The following is a 22,437-nucleotide window of genomic DNA, read 5'->3' on the forward strand; positions in this document are numbered from 1 at the left end:
ATATATGGCACACTTCGTAATACCACGATTGCCGTCGATTACACTAACAAGAACAGATTCTCCGTAAATGTAATGGAATCACTCAGACGTTTCTCATGTGTTAAGTGATGAACTGACTTCAACGTCAAGTAACTATCGATGGAGGAGGATAAGTATACGGATGATTCACACAAGTATCGGTAATCAGACTACGTGATCTAGACTAAAGAATTTCAAGTCAACCAGATATTACCAAAACTGAACAGCCAAAACCAAAACAAAATGCTTTTTTTTAATGCTTTAAAGAGATGTTTTTAGCTTGTACGCTGACCTTTAAAACCAGCTATCTAATTGTGGGTATACATTTAGATATATAACTATAAAGATAAATGTATACTCACTGTTTCTGGAAATTCTGTTTCTGCGTCTTACGCAATCAAGTGTATGTTTATTTTCACGTTCCAGCGTTGACTAAAACGCAACCAATCGAGATAGTTGGGCATCAATAGTGTCTGCATAGATTAGAAGCTTCCACAAGTTATCCCAGCGTCCCGTTCTGCCATATCGTAAGAACTTCAGCGAATCAAATAAGAGCTTCTTGAAGTGTACACTTAACTGTACAATACGTTTATTTGGCCTTGTGTATATGTGATAGAAATAGATCTCCATACACAAGTTCTACGAATATATAAAAATTAAAAATGATTGTTTTGGCTAACACATTTAAATGTGTCAGACTTTCGATTCTGCTTTAGGAACTTGTTTCACCCTTGAGCAAACAAACTGGTTTTTATCTCACATCAAACGATGTTTCTGTGCAAGAGCAAGGTCATTGAAGAAAAAACGTTCTACTACACTCGAGACTAAATAAAATTACAATGCTCACCTCTAGATTTAATCGTGTTTTCGTGGAGCGTGCGTATGTTTCTTTTTCTCTTTAACCATCTGAAGCGCTCCTGAATCTGGCCTGTGAAGATCAACAGTTTCATCCGCTCTATCCAGTAATGGTGAAGCCACCCGATGCTTCGTATATTCATTAGCCTTCCTTTGCACTTCCTTACGACGTTCCTAATCGATGCGTACGGGGACGCCCATGTAAGTTGTTCAAAGAGAAAAGTCAATTTGCTAATTATCTGTATAAGGTAGGTAGATAACCACTTATTGTTCAAAAATACTATAAAACCGTTTCTACACGCATTCTTCTGAAAGAATAAAGTTATTCTTTTACTTATTTTTTTAAGGCATCCTGTCAGAAAAATCATTTTAAGTAATTTCTAACAATAAAAAATTGGAAAGTATCATAATTGTCTCGTACAATGTTCCTTTAAGGTGCGATACGGATGACGCAACGCGACATCCTGCAAATTATTGCACATCTCATCATAGTCCTATAACAATTTACATTGCCTAGTTTCATTTTTCAATGCCTTTCAGGCAGGCTAACAAAAAGCGATGCACAGCCTTCATTTTTACAAGATAGATTCTATTTATGCACACGGTAATCCAGTTTTCTACTGAATTTCTTTGGCTATTCGAATACTAAATTGCTACTGCAAAGTATATGGTGTATTGCATACCTGCAAGGACTTACGCGTGAAAGTTTAACTCATAACCAATACGTTGCAATTGCGAATATTTAGAAAAGCTCTAACCTCAGTAGAGGCTGATTGGGATGCCTCGTAAACAGCCTGACTTTCTCTCATCATTCTCAGTAATTTTCGCCGATTTTCTCGTGGAGGTTCAGATTGCGCTTTGGGAGAAGGCGAACGAGAAATTACGCGCACCAGATCCGCCTAATGTCAACGATTTTAGTTAATCGCACTTTTATAACCGTTTTTTTTTTACATTTATAAGTAATAAACAAACGTCTATTACTTACACATCGATCCAAGACGTATTCTAGGGTCATTTGTGTATTGCTGTATTATTCTAATTCCTTTGAAACTTAGCATCCTCTTTAGTTTATATACGCAAGATCAAACAGATGTATGTGCCTGACTAAGGAAGGCAGTTTTTTGTTTTTATTAAGAAGCTGTAGAGTGCACTTATGCACTTGTCCGGCAAATTTACCTATTGGTTATCTTCATGCTTATTAGAAGATTATTCCCATTTATCCATGCAATGAAGGACCTTTTTGAGAAAAGAAAGTACTTTTTTTATAATCAAATACCCCTTCTACGCGGGAGTAATAAACCTTTGCTGCAATAATTACTATACAAATTAAAAATCTTGTACGCCTGTTTGTATACGACAAGGGCATTATTAAGACATTAATGTTGATAAATATATTTTCTGTTAACCAATGTTATATGTTTACCGTCGAAGCATAATTTCAACCTTAACTGGTTGGTGGCGAATCTACCAGACCAGTTGATACGTGGGATGCAAAACATATCGAGACCATCAAAGGCATGCAATAATATCAGCTAAACGGAATACTGTTTACTAGGGGTTGTTTTATTTTTCAAGGAAGAATTAAGTCAAATTCATTTGGCATACTATTAGCTTTATCGAATATGTATTATGACTCCTGTGATGAAACAGTAATCCATTTATACGCTGTTCGAGCACTTTCAGCGAAATGATGTCTATGGCGTGTTTTAATTTTTAAAATAATTTATTGGCAACCTTGCTTGAACAACTTATACCCACTAACTCGAAGTGATGGATTCAAAGCTCCAACTAAAAAATATTTTCCAAGAGAATGACTTAAGTTTGATTACTCATGCTCAGGATGCCCTTAGTCATCTGCTGCTCGCTTTCATTGAATATTCGAAAAAATTGACTTCGTCCGTATCTAGCATTTAACGCAATCTTGTTGATCTTCAAAGGCTAGAGACTTATCTTAATTGCGAGATGCAATTGTTCTGCTAAATCGCCTCTATACTAAACTACACTGCCACCTGCATCATCCGCAAAAGCTGTTGCACATCGTACCAAGGACACTCGGCGGCCACTGGTGAACTAGGGGCAAAAGGAGTTGCTCTGACAGGAAGAATAGAAAATTACTAAAAGGATACTGGAGCGTATTTATCTTCGACCACCTATGGTCCTCATCTTATGGTAAAAATTAAGCGACTTGAATCGCATAATCAGGTCTTCTGTGCATACTACTGCAAAGCTATAGCTGCCGCTCGCTTTTCATTTACTTAAGTACGTACTTACATTACATGTGTGTTAAAAAATGGAAGTCTTCAAGTGATAAACCGGCGATGAGTTTGTGATAAAATGAAAATTAGCTTCGTAGATTTTAAGGAAATATTTATCAATAAACAATATAAACTTCAAACATTTACCTCCATCTTTACCATGTGTAGGATGCAATAAATTCGTCATGTACAGGTTTATAGGCCAATAATTCGCTTAACTCACCTTTGTCCGAAATCTGATCCTTTTCGACTTATCCCGTGACACTGGTCTTGAGGTCCTTTTATAGCGACAAGATTTTCTGTGGCCATTCAAAGTTGGTTACACAAGGAATTACTTCAAAACTAATTACACTTAATATCAGTTCAATACCAGCAACATTTAGTTACTTTTTCGCGGAATTAGAATTTTCATTATTACTATTACTAAACAACGAGACTATTTTAAACCTGATGAGATTCAGATCTAAGGCATAGAGCAAATAAAATAACTTGAAATTTTCACTTCATTTATTTATAAAGGAAGCAAGCCAGAACTAGGATAATTCAATCTAGAATACCGTTAATATAATTCTATAATCGATAAATTCGATAATAAAAGATTCAATTAAGTGGGTTCAGATTTTCGGTATGCGGGAAAAGGTACAATAATAGTCATGGAATAGAATTGTAGCAAATAAAATGTTTACTCAAACACAGTTGAAGAGCATAAGCATTTACTGGTACTGCCAAATAACTTATGATGAAGTATCTAAACGTATCAATGATGAGTTCGATGACGGGCGATGCTTTATAGTAAGCTCGTTGTTGAGAAGCGGCATATATATTTAATAAAGGTGTATAAACTCAAAAATAGTCAACAGTGAAGCCATAATATGTTAGTCCGAATTTTTTTTATCTTTTATCTTTTTATCTTTATAACTTATCGTTAGGGTAAGTACATTCATCAATAGTAATGTATCGATATGACCGACTAATGAACGAATGGTTCTCTAACATGAGCCACGCTAAGCCCTTATTTAGAACGTCTGTGATCGCATCCGTTCTCACGGCTTGTAATAGACACTTAGTATTTGATAACTAATTAATATCACTAATTTAACGAAACAATCGAATGTTTTGTACTCTAGTTGCTTCACAACGTTGCAACATTGACAGAAATCATTTCTAAATGAGATTTTAATTAATATGTAAGAAAAATATGAAATTAAAATTACAGATTTCTTGGAAAATTTCGAAGCAGTTCATAAATTGTTTTGGAGCCGTCGTCAATGATCAAGCAGAATTGAAAATTAAAATTGCTTAACAGTAGAAAATCCAAAGACAAGTGAAAACATTCAGTGCAGTTTACCCAGACAAGCTTGCTTCAAAGACGAGAGTTAATTGCTTCTATACCTACCGGAGAATTTTTCTAGCTCCTAGGAAGGAACTTCCCGGCTGTCTCGCATTGTCATCCTCGACTGTTTCATGTCTTCGGTAAAGTAGTTCTGGGAGGGGTCGGGGTGACAGTGCCTGCGATACTAAAAAAATGAACAAAGCCTTTGTTTGTGAAGAAAATTCGGGAGATTTGTTAAGATGTCGAAAAAACAAGCTCGTTTTTATTAAAATCGTATTTTTGTGCTTTTACAGCATGCAACGCATTCTTTGGGTGATGGGGATAAATCTTTCAGTTGAACTATTGCAAATTCGTTTATTCCTCAAAAAAAACGATGTGCTTTGCCAGCTGGAGTATATGGTTGCGACTAAGAAATAAAGCTATCAACGTATTTGAACAATTTCTATAAAATCAAAGTACGATCTATGTGAACACTATAACAATAAGCACACGGCGTGCACGTTTCTTACTTGATCGGGGGAACGGACTACTCAAGATCGGTGCCGGTCCAGAAAGAGCATGCCTGAAATATGACAGGGTGAGACACTGAATACCTGTGATTAAGAATAGTTCCACACTCACCTTTTACTCAACAGACTAGTTTCGACTTACTATATATTTATGGTTACTTTACGCGGCGTTGTTTTTTGCAGCTTACGCCGAGCATTGGTTGGGACCTGATGGGATGTCCAGTAAGAAATTGTACCTGTTAACCGTAAACGGGTAATCAGAATAAGATCAATCTGGTAGAGCTTAAAACTCATCCGAGTAAGCTCAGTGAAGAAGTGTCACTACAGAACTCCAGCCTTCTGTAGCCTCCAATCTATTTCGTTAGAGCTTGACTCATAGCTCTTGGTTAAAAAAATTTTGTATATTTACAAGGTTCAGAAGAAGATGTTTTTAAGGCGATACGCATGTTCTTGCAAGTAGAATCTTTTTTCAGACAGTTGAAATTGCCTCAAGATCTTAAAGGTTAAACAAAAACAAAAAAAGATATCTTCGCAATATTATCTGTCAAGGAACTTCCAGTTCTCTGAACCATTCAGCAATAAAACAAACGATTGCAAAATTCTTGAAGATGGAAGGTTTATAGTGTCCTTTCTTTCTATATGCCTACAGAGGGATATGTGCACTTTAGAAGTGTTTTCGATAGTCGATTACGTACTCCAAACTGGTGAGCAATTTTTAGGCCAGCAAAATTCGCTTTCTGTATTGCTCAAGGCGATAAGATGCCTTGAAACCTTCTGAGCATGACCTGTCTCAAGATCTTTTAAGCATAGCTGTTGCGAACTAATACTGCAGTGACGCCAATCGACACTTTATAGAAATATTCCTCTGAATCAGGCTGGATTTACTTGGCGTTTATCTAACAAACTTATGAGGCAGCAGGGCAATCACATAGGCACTTCCCGTATCTATTACCTCCCGACATACTTCTCAAAATATTTCCTCACGATCTGCCAACATTTAGATCCGAAGCACCAATGTAGGACGCTATGCTTTGCGTTTACTCTTCTTGGTTACTATGGCAATGCGTGAAAATGTGTGCTAGCAATGCAGACCACGCGGTATTTCACCAAGTAGCCTGAGTTCACCAAAATGTTAAGCGCGAATGATATGGAGGATATAAGCTTACACACAAAGGTAATGGTTATGACGCCTGCGGATGAACGGAGTGACGATTTCGGTATTTAAACAATGTTGAATGAACTCAAATGGGTTACAAGGCTGACAGCGTGCGCCTGAAAGTTTTTGGAGGTATACTTTACCATGCTGGTGTATTTATATGTTTACTAATATTAAACTTAAAGCGAATTCGAATTTTGAAGTGGACCCAATGGTTTTGTCCCAAAAATCACCAGTCTAATTCAATGTCAGCATAGCTTCGAATATAGCCGGCAATAAACGCAGATTCTGCAGATTTTAAACCTATCTGGTACGGATGGCACACAATCTTGGAAACATATGCCTCATAATTATAAACGAGGGACCAAAATGTTGTGCCTACGAACAGTTTGCACGTTCGGTACCTCCTCATTTCATCTATTATTTCACCGATAATTCACCGACAGAGATTCCGAGTTCGATACGTCAACTGTATGTATCAAGTAAGTAAAGTCAGAAAATTATAGTTGACATTGTAAAGGACAACGATTTATTAGCTAAGGAGCCAGTTTCTATGCGGAAAGCACTGGTCAAGCGAACCTAGTCAATCGATCAATCGGCTTGTGATCACTGAGTTCCGCTGGCATGTGGTTCTAAATCTATTTGACCAGTCAATCTCTCAAATCAGATGCTTTTGTAGTAAGTGCTTATGTCTTGCAATGCCTGATAGGCTGCTTTAGTGAACCCTAGCCTATGCATGGGAAATGCATAAGCTGACAGGCCCACCAAATATTACTTTAAGGGGCGTTATACGGTAGAACATTAGAGTTAGCAATGGTAAGGAATGAACAACTCTGTTAACAGTAAATTGATTAGACAGATAGGGATAGGCCAGTGCAGAATACATAGGCTTTAAATTAGAGAAGATGTACGCATTCGTGACACTTAGTGTGCATGTGTAACAAAAATAGCGGTTACGGTTTCTAGATTAAGATTAGACAAGACAAAACTACGCTATTTCATATAGGCGCCGTAGCAAACAGCTTGTAAAACTCGCAGTATATGCAAGGATTTACTAGAACAGTATTATTCTATCTGCCGTTGATGTGGTCCTATTTATGCGTAATGAATATATAATAGTAAAAAAATAAACTGAAAATTTATGTTATTTTTTAAATGGCGAATTATCACTACGTATATCTCGCAAAATATATGTTATCATATTTTAGCCTGAACAAATGAACTCAATTAGTAGGTACTGCTTACAGAATCCTTTGTAAAAGACCAGCTTCGCAGTCATCGTGCTTTGGTGTGGCCATTATTTGATGCTGTTGAGGGGCTCGAGAGGTACTGATAAGCGACTTGTAGTTTCGAGATACCAATGCATTGTTTTCAGCTGCATCAGTAGTGAAAGTACTACTTGTCTCCAAATCTTTACCCTTATATTTCATCTTGGTCACTTTGCGGGTCTTTCTAATTTCGTCATTTTCTTTTCTCACTGAAGGGCTTCTCGATCCTAGTTGACTCGACGACCCCGTCTGAGCAGGAGTTGCAGCAGACATTTGGTTTGTTGGAGCCGGTAGTGGTGGAATGCCATTCTCACTAGTCCCGTCGTCTTGTGGCGCACCTTCTTTACAAGTGATGACAACATAGAACGGTAGAATTGTAGTTGAAACTACAATTTACACTTTTATTTTTACTCTACCCTCCTCTAATGAGTCCTGCATTGTCCTGAATTGTATGCTTTATACACGCCTTTTATTATTACAGAATGTATCGCTTTCAGATGATACTCTGTCTTCCACCCGCGATTATTATTTCATATAGGTATAGAAGTACAACTTCGACACCATATACAATACAATACTCATACTATAAAAACCCTGCCGTGACTAAGACTACTCAGATATCATAATCAACAGAAGGAATGTTTGGCTACCCTTTTTAACACAAAACGTACTGCCTAGATAGGTTATGAGATATTCTCCTATACATCGTCAATCATGATGCTTCCTCTTGCTTTCTAGATAATCAAACGAAACATATCGATCTGGCAGACAGAATCGGCTACGTTGCATCAACGAAGTAAGCGCGGAACATTTAGTAGGGCAAATGTTATGGTCCCAGCATGTTATTTAGAGAACGTTAGCTTGGACAAAAAACCCGACGAGCCAAATCTTCTGATTCACGTCTGTTGTGAAGCAGGCCAGTATTTTTACACACAGTTATGGTTTAATTTTAAATTGGTAGTGTACGGATTAATCTTTTGGGTTGGAAGACTAAGACTATATATTAGATTATATCACCATGTTAGATTAAACCCAAAATTGTAGTTTAAAACAAATATGGGCTCACCAGTGGCAGCTCTAGGATCAAGCGTTTCGCGGCCATCCACTCCTTTGCCAGAAAATATCTTTGAAGATGTCGATGATTCTTGTTCTCTAGAAAAGCTTAAATCAATTGAATCTCTTTCTGAGAAAGCCATATCCCTTACCGAAGTAGTCTTCTTGCGGGATGAACTTTTCTGGTCGGATAGACTTCTTTCATCAGAAGAACTAGAAGGATCTTTCTTACGCATAGGTGCCTGCTTACGGCTAGCAAAACGTCTCCAAAGAGGGGGCCTATGTCGTCCAGATAAGGCGGTTTGAGGAAGTCCTTTACCTCGAGAAGAATCATCCTTAGACACCTTTTTTGATGAAGTAGAGCTTTTATCGTCTGGTTTCTTGTGGTGGCCGGAATTCGTGCTTCCGGTACCTCTGGTGAGAGGGATCCTCTTCTCCCTGGATAGAAGTTATTCATATCGTGTTACCCTGTGACAGAAACCATGGGGCTATTTACTTTCTTATCTTCTTTTGTGGTTCTAAATTGCTAGGAACTATGCTGCACTGTTTAGATAGTTGGTCTTTTAACACGTCTTTCACGGGCCGTTTTCTAGCTTGCTAAAGTTCGCAGTCAAGCGAAGTGACTGCAAACACCGAAAGAACCCCTTTGAATGAATTAGTGTGTCTTAGTCGTTATTGAACTGTTGTACGGTTTCTCGCAATCATTGAGGTTTAGACAGCAAAGTTCTGCTGCGCTAAAAGTTTGAATTTTGCTGTATAACTCGAGCGGTGATTGTTGAAAATAGTACATTAACCTCCTATTTGTAGTTCATTTTGAAGTCAGCGAATGAAGGACAGGCATCGAGAGACGGACGGTGTGCATAATAATTAACGAAACAGATTTCCAAGATGCGATGAACAGTGCGTCTTTTTATAGTTCTGACAACTTACATAGACTTTCATTGATTTTAACAAACGCTTGCAAGGTGAGCCATAAAAGAACTTTCTATTAAGCCTACTTTACCTGAAATTTTGTTCGTCCTTATCAGAACTACTCAAATAGCCAACTGTCTCTTCCTTATCCTTGCCACTCAGGTTTTTGTTCCTTAACCTGGCGCTCGCGACATTTTCCGATTGTGGAAGCGGCCTGGGAAGCGATTCGCCTATCACAAATATATTTAGAAGACTTTAAATGGACTTCGATCGAGTGAAATAATCCTTTTGTAATATGGGTTACAGCAATGCTTGCAGTGCAACCCTTTAATAAGGTAAAGCGGTGTCAGCACAATCCAGTCTACGACTTATTTTGTAAATATTTTTTTGATTGTAAGTCTGTTTTCATTCATTTTTTTGTTATCAGTTCGTTGTGGATTTCATAGAGCAGTTTAGAATGCGTTAACGAAGTTTGGAAGGCAAAATCACTTTGAAAATATTATTACAACATGATAATTGTGTAATTATATTGACAAAGCTGTATGTCAATACAATTCGCCTCTCTTTATGACCTTGATGCTTTCCCTCTGTTTCGTCCCCGAAAAAATTTTCTGGAGTGGAGTAGCTATTATGGTGAGCATAATTTGTTTGAGCATTGCTATGTTGAAAGTTGAGTATCGCGCGTGTACGCTTGATTTCATACAGAAAGTCTGTATGATATCTGAGGAGTTCGGCGGTCTTTTCAAAGATAAGATGAAATTATTAGAAAGCCAGTTCTAACAATGATTTATAAGCGGATAGCAACCATTTAGCCACTCAGCCATTCCACTGGTCATTAAAAATCATCCTTTTTCTGCCATTGTGTCGATCCACGGTGTTATCGCGATGTAGAACCCGTATTTGCTTTCCAACGGCTTCGTCATACTGTTTCGTAACGGGCGTGGTCATATGACATCAGCCTCACAAGTATTTTGTATCAGTATTTGTTTCACAAAATTTTGTACCAGGTACAATTAGAGCATATCCGGGGTCGCAACTAACTTAGCGATTATTCCTCTCATTATCTTTTGCGTTAACGGTAAAGATTTTTCCGGTGATGAACAATTGACTAGACGCTTCGTGGTTAAACAATAAGTAGAAAACAATAGTGCTACTGAAACTCTGCTTTAGCATCTTCAGAAAGCACCTGCCTACGTTTCTTCGTATCTGACGTGTCTGAACACCGAAATCACAGAAACGTTTGTTTCTGATGACTCTTTCACGTACCTGAACCCGCATAGCAACCGAGGGCACTTTTAATTGTGTGTAACCAAAGGAACCTACAGATTCGTATACAGTAGGCTAGGCGTAGAGGCTTTCGAGTACGGTTGCTTTCTTAAGGTCAGAACACGACTGATCTTACCAACGAAAATTTTATGACTTCATTGGCAATCACGCAGGCTTTGTTTAGTTCCCTCCGCTAGAAGTCTTCGGTGCTTTATTATACGGGGAAGTTCCAGCTGAAATCGATCTACATACAGGATGTTGGCGCGCTTCGTATATTGATATATTTTTGAAATTATTGTAGCTTTATCTTGTATCTCCGGGTCATTCGATGTTGCATCATCCGTTATATCTGTCGTAAAGTCCCATCTACATGATGTCTGTAGCTACTTGTGTGATTAAAACCTTTGCAGTCATCGTGTACTGGTCATCTGTGCTGTCTAAGTGAAAAAGTCCACAGCGTGTAAAAATGTGTTCCTTGCAGTGTTTTGTTTGCGCCTTTCTTTTAAATTCAGTGTACAGAAATGAATAACGAAAGCTTAGAGGATTACATAAAATGGAATTAATATTTTCTTTTGTTGTTATTTGTTATCATTTTTTGATATTGTTGAAAATCTTTGGTTATGATAACGGTCTTAAAGCGCTTATACTTATTAGGAGAGTTAAGTAGCACACGTTTAGAAATACTTTATAGCGTACATCTAATTGGCTCTGGGGACCATTAATAGAGCTTAAGCTGACTGGAATGGGTTGATCCCTGAAAGCACACTCTTGGAGATCGTAATATTTTAAATTTACGATTTACGACCAAATAGAACCACATACTTTTCTCTATACCATTTTACAAGTTTTATCCCGATACAGTAAGAAATGTTTGTAGAGACTAATCGCACGTGAAGCAAAACGTAAACAAATTTTAGATTTTAGTCTTTAAGGTAAGACATACATTTCTTAAAACTTTTTTTTTTTTTATAAAAACCTACATGAATATAGCTAAACATTGTTTTACTATTTATTTGAATGGTCCTGTTTTAGACCATACCGACAACAAAACTGTACTTCCCCGTTATAGATCTAGACTGTTTTCATATAATAACCCCTTTGTTGTTAGAAATAAAAAAAATAGTAATCCACTATTAATTTCGTAAACAGAAGAAATAGCTGGTCTCTATTATTCTTTCTCTATTACGACTGGTATCCTCTCTTTTCTGCAAACATGCAAATACAACAGATGTTCCAAATATATTATGGAATACCGCCATTTTCATAGAACCCTTATATATGAGTACGCTATGATATTACAAGCTTTTATAACTTAGTCGAATCGAGTCAAGCGATTTTCTCCAGTTTCCATCAACAGTAACCTACTAATTAGGCTGGTAAAAATTAGACAGTCACTTTGCGGGTTATGTGGACGCCAAAAACATGTTTGCTTTCCCACAGTAATTCTGTAGCCACTACCTTAACTTACAAGAAAATGGAAATAGTAAATAAAAATACCGCACTATAGCAGGTTCTATTCTGGACAAAATCATACAAAAAGTAAGGTGCCTTACCCCATTAACGTAATGATTTTTCTGGTTCTATCACTCGTCACCTTTCAAAGTTATCGATCATGGTTACATAATACAGTATTTTGCACCGCTGGTTACAGGAGCTTTAATTTACTATGCTAGTACCAGGATTTTATTTACAGCCAGGCACCTACTATTACATACTACTACATAACTTAAGGCACTTCACAAACTCAGAACCGTGGCCAGATTCTTTGCGAAGGTTCCAGCTTCTTCAAAATATATACTCAACAGAGGTTGCACGAGGTACCACAGAACTTACCTCGATCGCGTCCCCTCGGCATGCGAACGCCTTTTTGCGCACGCTGTTATGATGCACGCGTCGCTATATATCTTTACGCACCTTTCTTTTCACTATTTAGAGCTACGTACACCTCTAGATTTTGGTTTCATTCAGCAGATTCAGATTGCAAACCTCCGCATTTCGTTGTTCTAGACGAAGCGCAAGCGCGGTCTAGAACAACGGTTACAGTAGCTGTGATACTATGTTTTTCGTGTTATACGTCCGGTATATAAATCATAAGCCATTACTTCTGGCGGCTAGTTTCCAATACGAAACAAATTGTGTCTACGCTCGGATTCGAACCTGGACCACTGCGTGTAAGTTTAGTCGGTAAACACGTTACGCGCTACTGGATCAAGGTGTAACTGCTGTACTACTGTAACTCAATGGAACCAAGCTCTCCCCTATCCGATAATCGTCAGGATATCATTATAAAAGACGCAAAGGTTCCCGAAATTGTTTTCGCGCGTCAGTGAACAAAAGTAAATGAATTGTGGAGGTCTTTTTTTTTTAATTTTGTGTAGACCTTGGGGTATGAAAAGGCAGAGCGAATACTGTTCACGGCCCTTCTGGATATATACTCTGCGATTCGGCTTATATGTTGGCATCGGTAAATCAATAACAGACACTAACGACTGGACATAGGCGTTCGCGGTCGCGGGAGGACGAGCTGCACGTTACCTCGCTAGTGATGGTAAATCGTGGGCTGCTACCTAATTAGTAATGGACTTCAAATTTCGCGCGCTTAAGCCATACTGGCGTCTACTGGACTGGTAAGGGAGGCATTGTGAAAACACCGAGCACACTTGTACAAACTTATGGAAGCACATTAGTGAGAAAGAAAAACGAAATTTTGGAACCATAATTTCTAGATGTGGTCGAGAATAGATATGCAAAGAAAAATTATACGCAATAATGGCATACAAGACAATAAAATGTTTCAATACCTTTGATGAATTGTTTAATATTTCAAGCGATATTAAGGAAAAAATATGTTGCTAGAAATAACGACTGAAAATAATTAATAAACCTAACTGTAAAAGGTAAAATATGTAAAAAGGGTTTTCTATAATATCAAAAAAGTGAACATAGAAGTGCACAAGCAGACTATGCGAAGGTTATAGGGTGTTTCTAAAGATACATTGTATTTCTATAACGCTGTAACTGATTTTACTGTATTCATATAGCTGTCACGAAAGCTACACAAAAGGGGTACTAATCCACATTTTTCCAGTATCCTAAATCATTTATTATAACGTCGCATCATTTCAGTTTATAATAAAAATGCAGGCTCGAATATTGACGGAACACGACATGCGTAATAGATCGAATGTCTTAATTGTTAACTACATATACGCATACAACAAAAGACCTGTGTTAAGTTTCGATTCTTACATGCTTTGAAAGCCGAATTGTTTGGCTGTATGGTTTCGATCCGTGCCGAAAAGGACCAGCCGCCTAAATCAATGCGTAGCGCTAATATTTAACGCATTTACTTAGGTGGTTGCTTTGTAATTCCTTTTTATCGACAGTTTAGGGTATACTTTATATGTACAAATATTCTGTAATGTAATTTCCAAAAGATTTTTATCTAACGAACCTACAGCTTTATCTACTACGATAGTATGATTTTATTAAACGAAAATTTTAATGAAAATAATAATAATAAATAATCAAATAATTTATTTGACACGATCTTTATGATGACAAAGCTTTATGCAAATTTTTCTCGTAGGTTAATTTACTCATTTTTTTAAACGTTTTTTTTTTAAATTTAGACTCATTCGTACATTGCTTATCCATATATATAAGAACAATGTGTCACGGAATTGTGCAAAGATTGACTAATTCAAATTACAGAATCTACGAGGAAATGTCGCGAAAAGTTTATTTATTTAAACTCACTCTCATACATATATTGTACCTTAAAAACACTTGCTTTTAAAATACTTTATCTAACGGCCGACTTTGGTACCTTTTTCATTGTGGAACACAACGGAGCAAGTCGTGCAGGTCACCGTTTTTATATGAGATATGAGTTCACGATTCATTCTCATTAATGGAGAACGTGGCTGCCTCTAGATTATTCCGAAAAGCAACGATTCGTCGGCGAGTAGAATGTGGAAAGTTCAAACTAGTTCAGTTTGTAGATGGCTGCAGTTAACTAATCGCAGTCATAACGGGGCTTGTGCTCTTTGCATAGGATAATACATTGATACTTTTCTCGTCGCTTTTAAGATTTTCCATTCCGGATGATAAGATAGAACTTCCTTAAAAGATGTGCGGAAAACACAGGAAAATGAAATGAGGTAAATTTTCTATGAACGTCTGGCTTTCGGCCACTCTGCTTTCTAAAGCATGATCTTACGAAAATACGACGTATCAGTACCTTTCTTTGGAAGCGTAGGGTGCTACTCCACGTTTCTGTCGATCTCTTCCAGAATGTATTCTTCATGCTGACAGAATTTGCCGCAAACACGCATGAAACCTAAAACGACTGCGTGCTCTTTAATCGGGTCGCGGTTGGCTTCGAAAAAAAACAAACTCGTACTGATGCCTTCTAATTAATTTTTGCAAAGATTCAAACGGCTAATCAAATCTTTTAAGAGGTCTCAAGTGGCCATTTTACATGGCGGCGGAAGCTAATAAAAATGAAGATCCCTTTTTTGGTTTCTATTAAATTCTCAAGAGCTTGTTATTAACTGTAGCGGATTTTCTTTTTAAAAACGAATAACACACTTGGTAACAGTCTGCCGTATTCACCGTCAAAACTCACTGGCACACCTTTTAGAGACACATTTAAAGACGAATCTGTATTTTTCGTTTATCATTAGAAAGCTAAAAAGCTTCGTCGTCAGGTGTCCGTTCTGAGGTTTTGCCTAGATGATATTTGTTCACAGCAAGTTGGGTAGCACGCGTCATGCTAAAGCTATACAGAACTGCTTGTTCGACATTTTAGCAAATTCCGTTCCAAATTCACCTCTGATAATCCGTCGGTGGGAATACCGGAATAACTTTCGATGATTAACTTAAAGACTTACAAAAGTGTGATTACCGCCGTCACAAGATTCTTAATGGTTTCGTCGGATTCATATTCGATTGAGATGGACCGTTCAAGTGGTGCGGATTCAAGCCCAAATACAGCCGCTTTTAAAGAAAGCGCTCGCCCGTCATAATACTGCAGACAGCCCCTTTTTTTTCAAAGAGCACAATTCTGAGGTCAACTTCTTCATGCTGAAGTTGTATTGACGCCTTACTATTTTATCAATGTCCTCTCGTTTAAAGCGAACCCTTACACCTGCGCTTGCCATGGCCTATCGGACAAAAGAATGATAGCCCTTTCGACCACTTCAATCAAGAGCAGTTATAAGCTCTGTAACAATCTCGTCGGAGCTTAGGAGTCTGAACTCAGCTGATTACTTCTTTATATGGCATATCTCACATTGGTGCAGTGCTCGCTGGCTGACGTATTGCGCCTACGCCAAGTGAATACCGAAAACGTTTTGCACACTGACGATATTCAAAGGGATGGTAGTGGCAGAAGTTAAAAATCTAATATGTATGTCAATCCTAATAAAAGCTAAGGACACCCTATACTAGCCAATACAAGCTACAAATACTCATTTTTGCCAATATTATATTTATCAGCTGGAGGTATAACGAACTTTTCCTCGTTGACAGAGGTGTTGCTGGTTAGGCCTGCAGGTGAAGTAATGGTAGAGAGGTTAGTACGCTGGATCACTTCTATTCTCGGCCGCTTGGAAAACGCCAAGCAACTCTGTATGACCGTGTCGCACTGTGCTGTTATTTCATTGTGGCGATTTTCACGGCTTTTCTTTTAATGCTCTAACACTACTTAGATAGCCAATGTTAGTATTCTCTTCGCTACTATTTCCCCCATAATTATACGTTACATGCTTCTGCGAACTTCCAATTGAATTTATAATTACCCCGTACTTAAATCAGGACAGTATGTGCTTGCTTTATAGACTGAGCATATCGTCTTACAGTGCTTAGAAAATACGATATCTTTCGTTTCTTTCACAATATGTCTTATACGTGTCTGATGAAAGCTAGCATGAATCAAATGCGCGAAATTCAACTATCGAAATTGAAATTTTTCCTACGTAACGGCTGACATTCAGTCATTACTTGAATAAAATCTTCCCAGAGATCTTTCTCACAAGAAACTATGCATCCTTGCAGTGAAAATTATAGTCATGACGTAAAACATAAATAAATATAACATAAAATAATACAACATAAAATAATTCAAGTAGGGGACAAGGAATGGTTTTCCTGTGCCGCTCGATGAGGAGAAACGGGCGCTAACGAAGCAACACCTTGGTTGAGAAGTTCAGAAGAAGAAGAATCAATGATCTTAGTCTAGTCAAAGAAGCAGTACATCCATAACATTTATCTTGTTGGAGAGGAATATTTTTCACCGATCTAGATTCTCGCAGAATGCTCGTCATCTCTTCTGCATTAACTTCGATAAACTATAAACTTGCTTTATCGCTCTAACCTTTTAAATACAACTGGAGAAATTGATGTCATTGTAATCAGTCTTTATCTGCCTAATATAATGTAATTAAATCATCAATGTAACAGCTCGGAAGAAGACTAGTTTATGTAGTGATATGTATTCGAGAGTCATATTTATGTAAATAATGACTAAAGGATGTCCAAGGGTGAAAGAAAAGAGGAAGCCTAGGGTATTTCCTTAAAAAACGATGAAGCCAAGACAAACGCAGACTCTAGTTTTTCTGTCAGAACGATAAGGTTGTAACTAATTATATACGACAGCATCAAAAGTGAGCTTATTGAAATATTTGTATAAGAAAAGGAGCAATGCAAAGTCGAAAATTTTGTCTATATTAAAGAACACATTGACACACCACGTTCCGCACCATAACCATCTGCACTGAAGATAAACTATAACAAGCCGCAGTCTCCGCTTTGTTGACTACCGAAAGTCAATTATGCATCTGAGAAGTCATTTGTAATATTCAAGGAGTTTAAAAAAAAATTAGAGCGAGGGTCTTGAAGTAAGCAGTATTACTTCCGGTTGAGTTCAAAGCCAAACTTATTAAGTTGATCGGTTCTATAGATTTAAATGGCATACACTTGGCACAGAGTTTTATCAATGTGTTATATTTGTTATTGAAGTTAATTTACCATGTCACAATGCGAACGCTTATGTTTATAAAATATGCGCTAAAAGCATCACCTATCATGGCATTTTTAGTCACCAAAAAAGCGGCAAAATTGAGCGTTTACTTTATGTAACCAATGAGCAGTTATATATTTTTGGGATCAGTGATAAACTTTGGTGAAGAAAAGCTTTTTCTTTCCCTTGTACCTTCCGCTCTATGCTTTTTCTGTTGTTAAACGTTTTCCTGGTTCTTTTTAAGTATTACTTTTTACGAAATCGTTCAGAATCTTGTGGGATTCAAATATAGTTATTTTAGTTTATCAAGGTGTTAGTTGATGAAAAAAGAAGTATCATATACCTTACGTATTATAATTTTGTTATACGCATATCAAAATTAGGCTTTTTAAACACAACAAAAATAGGGTGATCTGATTTTATCTGAAAAGCACTCAGAACTCTGGGAGCTGAAGTTTTACGCATATAATGGAAAGTGTATAACGAACTTCGTTTATTAAACTGAGGCATAACCTTATTGAGACGGCGTAATGGTTCTTCGGTTTGCGCTATTGCAGACTGTACTCCAACTATAGATAACTTCGCTGAGGCGAAGACATGATTTAAGACTTAATCCAAACTTAATTACCTTATAGATTACTACCAATAGACCACGGAAGGCAAGCAAAAAAATATAATGCGTTACGCAGGTATACTCTAATAATAATTAGTTCTTCGTCTTTTTAGCTCTTATTCTGAAATAATTTTGAAACAACTCGATACCGGCTAGATCAATCGAGCGGTATCCAGTGTGCCCATCGATTTGTGATCATGTACATTGCTACTGTACAGCTCTAAAAGCTCTCTTTTTATAACGCATTTAGTGAACCTTGGTTCATCTACTAAGCTGTAATACCTTGTTCTTTATGTTTCACAGAAGTACTCCATAAAGGATACCTTTCCTTCTGTACTGTATTTTATAATTCCAGAAATACAGAGATGGTCCCGAAGTGGTGAGCCGTGGGTATCAAATTGAGGTAGAAAAGCCTCGGAAGCGCACATTACATAAGTTTGGCGCAACATGGCTAACCGTTATAGTTCTAATGACTTTGCACACATTCCCAAATATCTAAGATTTACATTAATACATCTGGTATAAAAGGAAAGCCCTGTGGATATCAAAAATAGGACTAATGTTGGTAATTATTCTTAATTAGTCTTATAAAGCCACCCAGGCTAAATTGTACTACATAATCATCCACAGTGATGTAAAATTTTGAGGTGTTCTATCGACAACTTTAGATGCATATCAGATTATTTTAGTATTTTCATTATGTTGTTTGTCGTATCTATATTGCTATCTTAATCCTTGTCATGAACATAACTAAAGAATTTGTGTTATTTATTATTATTATATTTTCAAACGATAATTTTTCAGCATTTGTTTATAGTCATATGTATTCATGATAGATAGAAGCTATAACCTTCTTTTATCATCATTTAGAATCAGGAAAGTTCGACATTTACAACTTTTTGGTTGTTCTTAACATAGCAGATGTGTAAAGACAATATCGCAGCGAGTTTCAGGTCAATTCATCTACGGAATTACCGATTAATCGGATAAAACGTGCGTTTCAAACGGACCGCATTGTTCAGGGCGCTTATAGGCAAAATTCAAGAAAACCGAGAACATCAATAAACTTTACCAGGCAAGTTTTAGTACCAGGAACTTCAGTCAAAACATCCCAAAAATCTGGAAGACAATTAAGTCGTGAACTTGACAAGAAAATTAAACGTCCATTGGATCTACGCTCTAAATGAAAAAGTTTCATTCCAACAATGGTACAAATTTTCACTGGAGATGAGCCGACCTGAAGAAAACAATTTTGGGAATATAGCTTAAAAAAATGTGAGCAGGGCACACAGTTTTCCGGAACGATTATTTGGAACGTTCAATATTCAAAGTGAACGGCACACTTAGTCCCACACACATTCACAAGTTCACATGTGACCCAGAAACACCACGTACATTTGCTATTATTTTCGTTTTAGGCGAAGGATTAAACCGTTCTCTTTAACGATACTATGGTTGATATTTATTACTTGTTTCTGCTGACAACATTTGCTTTATTACGGACTCAGAGGAAGTTTGGGGAAAATGTGAATTTTATTTTCGGCATAGCGGAGCATTTACACACTATTATTGTGATGTAAAAGCATATCTTGATGAGAATCTTTGGAATACGTGAATGAGACGAAAGAGTTTCATGGAATACCTCGCTGGTTTCTCTGACCTGACGTTCATAGACGTTTTCTTGTGAAGATATTTTAAAGAAGGTCTGAGTCAAAATATTGACAACATAGGAAAATTTAAAAGCAGCAATTGACCAAAAATATGCCACAACACCAGATTAAATGTCTCCTAAAGATTGTAAATCAGCAATTAATATTAATAATAATAATTATTATCAATGTATTTACCAGAACGATAATAATTTTGTGCAACGAGGAAAAGTTTATATTTCACATAGATTCTTTTGCAACTTAGATTTGATTATGTGTAAATAAAGACTGAATTCACACCCCGGTTTTAAAAAGTATCGTAGTTTGCTTGTCGCAATCGACAATAGAAAAACGTAAGTATAAGAAAGTTAATCGATCTTGGGATCCAATTTCGAACTGTGCACTTAGTTGAGTGCATTTTACTTGCATGGTGCATCTATTTTAAGGGTTTATTTTAATGTTTCTTATAATTTCTCTTGCCTAGTAATCGCCAACCCACAAATACATATTCCATTATATTCTTATCTGTCCATAATACAAACAACATTTTCATATAAGACACTAAGCATCCGCAAACAAGTTCGATCCTTTATTGCCTTTAGATGGTTTTCCGTAATACAACACTTCTTTCTCGAAATAAAGTTAGATTTGTTGAACTTAATACATTATTCGGTTACATGTGGATATCATTAGATTTTAAAGCTCTGAGAAACATTTGAAATATTTCAACACGTCACATAAATGCAAATCCATTACTAAATATTTTCCTCGGAAGATATAGCCCAAGCAAGACAATTAGCAGGATGCACAAAGAGCTCATTATACTTAGTTTCGTATAGCAGTACTCCATGGGAAAATAACGCCAACCGCTTTATTTCTTACATGCTTTTTGAATTTTGGCGCGGAAAAGGTAATTATAGCTCAACGTCGCGATCTACCGTTATACATTCGAAAACGTCTGTTGGCTACCCGGGAGCTTTGTGCCATGCACCTTCTCTTTTAACAAATGTATATCCATCTACACTGAAAAAGAACTGATTTACATAATGGCATCTAGTGAACAAGTGCCTGCAGTACTCGCACGATCAGAAATAGCCCGGAGAAGATTCGAGCAAAAGGTTTGGAAGGTCCTATATATACTGGCTCCGAGTAAACCCAGGACCCTCTGACTTTTAAATTTGCATAGCTGCTTTATTTTCTCTCTTAAGTTTGTCGTTTTTTAGCTATAATCCGTTATACGAGTAGCACACTTTTAAACTATACATTGTGCTTTCTATGAATTGTAATTTCCAAACACCTAAGCAATCCGTATAACAAGTATAGGTTCGTATATCTGATAATAATAATATAACTTTCTAGTAACAATATTATTAGGAACGCTTTTGGTAATAGCAGCTGTGGCATACCACATTACTTGATAATGACTGTATTTCAGCTAGAACAAAACGAGGTGTATGCTCAAGGGAGGCGGAAGTTTCATGCGCGAGAATGTGAGGTGACTCGACGAAAACCGTTTCAGCCTGTGTTGTTCCACAATTTTACAACCCCGGATCATGTTGTTCTGCATTCGACAGCACGAGCTGAAGAGCGGAGGAAGTTTGATGAACTTTTGGATGAGAAAAACAGAGAAAAAATTAAAGTGGCTGAGGTAGGTTATCTCAGTCCATTATTATAAGCTGTGATATAGACTGACATCCAATCAAAAAACTTAATCAGTTAAATATATGGATATACAATGTATTGTTCATAGACTGTTTTTCTCTTTCTTAAAAACACTAACCAGCTAACGCAAGCGTTACCTTTTCTGTTTCTTTCCAAAAACGTTAAAAGAAGGAACGAATTCGTCGTGAAGAAGCGGAAAAGGAAGCGCTGAAAACGTATCGACAACGTCTTGAATTTAAGGCCCGTCCTTTGCCTGGTGTGTACAGGGGTGAACCGTATCGAGTGCTACCTTCTGCTAAAGAGCTCACGGTGCCCACGACTCCAGTTGTTCTTAAAAGGAGTAATTCCAAATAACGCGAAATTATAGCCTTTACTCGCATAACGCTACTAACCTGTTGCTTATGTTAATATCTTGTGAACATCAGTATTATCACAGTTGGACTATTTATTTGAATAAACAAAATCTTGTTTAAGAAGCTTTTTTATGGCCACGAATTGTAAATGTTAGCAGGGAGTCATAAACCGATTAGAATATAGTAGCTTCACCGCAAGTATGGCAATATGACATAAAAATAGCAGGTAGCCTAATTCTTGTAACTGCAAGTATTGTAAAAGTACATTGTCTGATTAAAACTAAATGCGGGTGTGTATACACTACATAGTGATCTATTAAACTGCTTGTGCATTGAGTGCTCGTGTCATGAATCTGAAATTAATCAATCATGCCAAGATGTGATACGAAGTACCGTTAAATTTATTCTTGGTTGCAGAGTTTTCCAACTTCATATTTTGCAAGGTGACATCATAATATATTAATTCATATTAAGTCGATGTGCATTGAACAGGACTGGACTGCATGCAAGT

At 37.0% G+C, this 22,437-nt stretch overlaps 2 protein-coding genes across 8 annotated transcripts in view; one reads left to right on the forward strand and one right to left on the reverse strand.

Moving 5' to 3' along the window:
• The window catches only part of LOC111267143 (uncharacterized), a 15,435-nt gene extending 2,003 nt beyond the window's left edge, over nt 1–13,432 (reverse strand). For 2 of the 7 annotated variants that reach the window (XR_002684439.2, XR_002684438.2), the window contains exons 1-10: nt 12,459–13,432; nt 9,451–9,589; nt 8,461–8,885; nt 7,372–7,735; nt 4,971–5,023; nt 4,525–4,645; nt 3,352–3,427; nt 1,632–1,772; nt 866–1,047; nt 381–552 (exon numbers count right to left, since the gene is read on the reverse strand). Coding sequence is in view for 1 of the 7 variants with exons in the window: in XM_022845178.2 (XP_022700913.1) it covers nt 874–1,047; nt 1,632–1,772; nt 3,352–3,427; nt 4,525–4,645; nt 4,971–5,023; nt 7,372–7,735; nt 8,461–8,885; nt 9,451–9,589; nt 12,459–12,480 (1,515 nt within the window). In the remaining 6 variants the exon portion in view is untranslated. The remainder of the gene's footprint in view (nt 1–380; nt 553–865; nt 1,048–1,631; nt 1,773–3,351; nt 3,428–4,524; nt 4,646–4,970; nt 5,024–7,371; nt 7,736–8,460; nt 8,886–9,450; nt 9,590–12,458) is intronic. The other 5 variants (XR_015313681.1, XM_022845178.2, XR_002684440.2 and 2 more) reach the window with 4 other exon arrangements.
• Nucleotides 13,433–20,842: 7,410 nt separating this feature from the next.
• Nucleotides 20,843–22,262, forward strand: LOC111267135 (uncharacterized). The gene is made up of 3 exons (XM_022845165.2): nt 20,843–21,029; nt 21,347–21,559; nt 21,742–22,262. Exons 1-3 carry the CDS (start codon nt 20,958–20,960, stop codon nt 21,925–21,927), a joined length of 471 nt encoding a protein of 156 aa, XP_022700900.1. The 5' UTR covers nt 20,843–20,957; the 3' UTR covers nt 21,928–22,262.
• Nucleotides 22,263–22,437: the final 175 nt, after the last annotated feature.

This window comes from Varroa jacobsoni, unplaced genomic scaffold (genome assembly GCF_002532875.2).
Source record: "Varroa jacobsoni isolate VJ856 unplaced genomic scaffold, vjacob_1.0 scaffold_1151, whole genome shotgun sequence".
Taxonomy (NCBI): Eukaryota; Metazoa; Arthropoda; class Arachnida; order Mesostigmata; family Varroidae; genus Varroa; species Varroa jacobsoni.

Excerpts from the sequence above, each read along its gene's own strand:
- LOC111267135 (XM_022845165.2), top strand. The coding sequence starts at position 20,958 with ATGGCATCTAGTGAACAAGTGCCTGCAGTACTCGCACGATCAGAAATA. Across the intron at positions 21,030-21,346 it reads GGAGAAGATTCGAGCAAAAG|CTAGAACAAAACGAGGTGTA; the intron begins GTTTGGAAGGTC and ends ACTGTATTTCAG. Across the intron at positions 21,560-21,741 it reads AAAAAATTAAAGTGGCTGAG|AAGGAACGAATTCGTCGTGA; the intron begins GTAGGTTATCTC and ends AAACGTTAAAAG.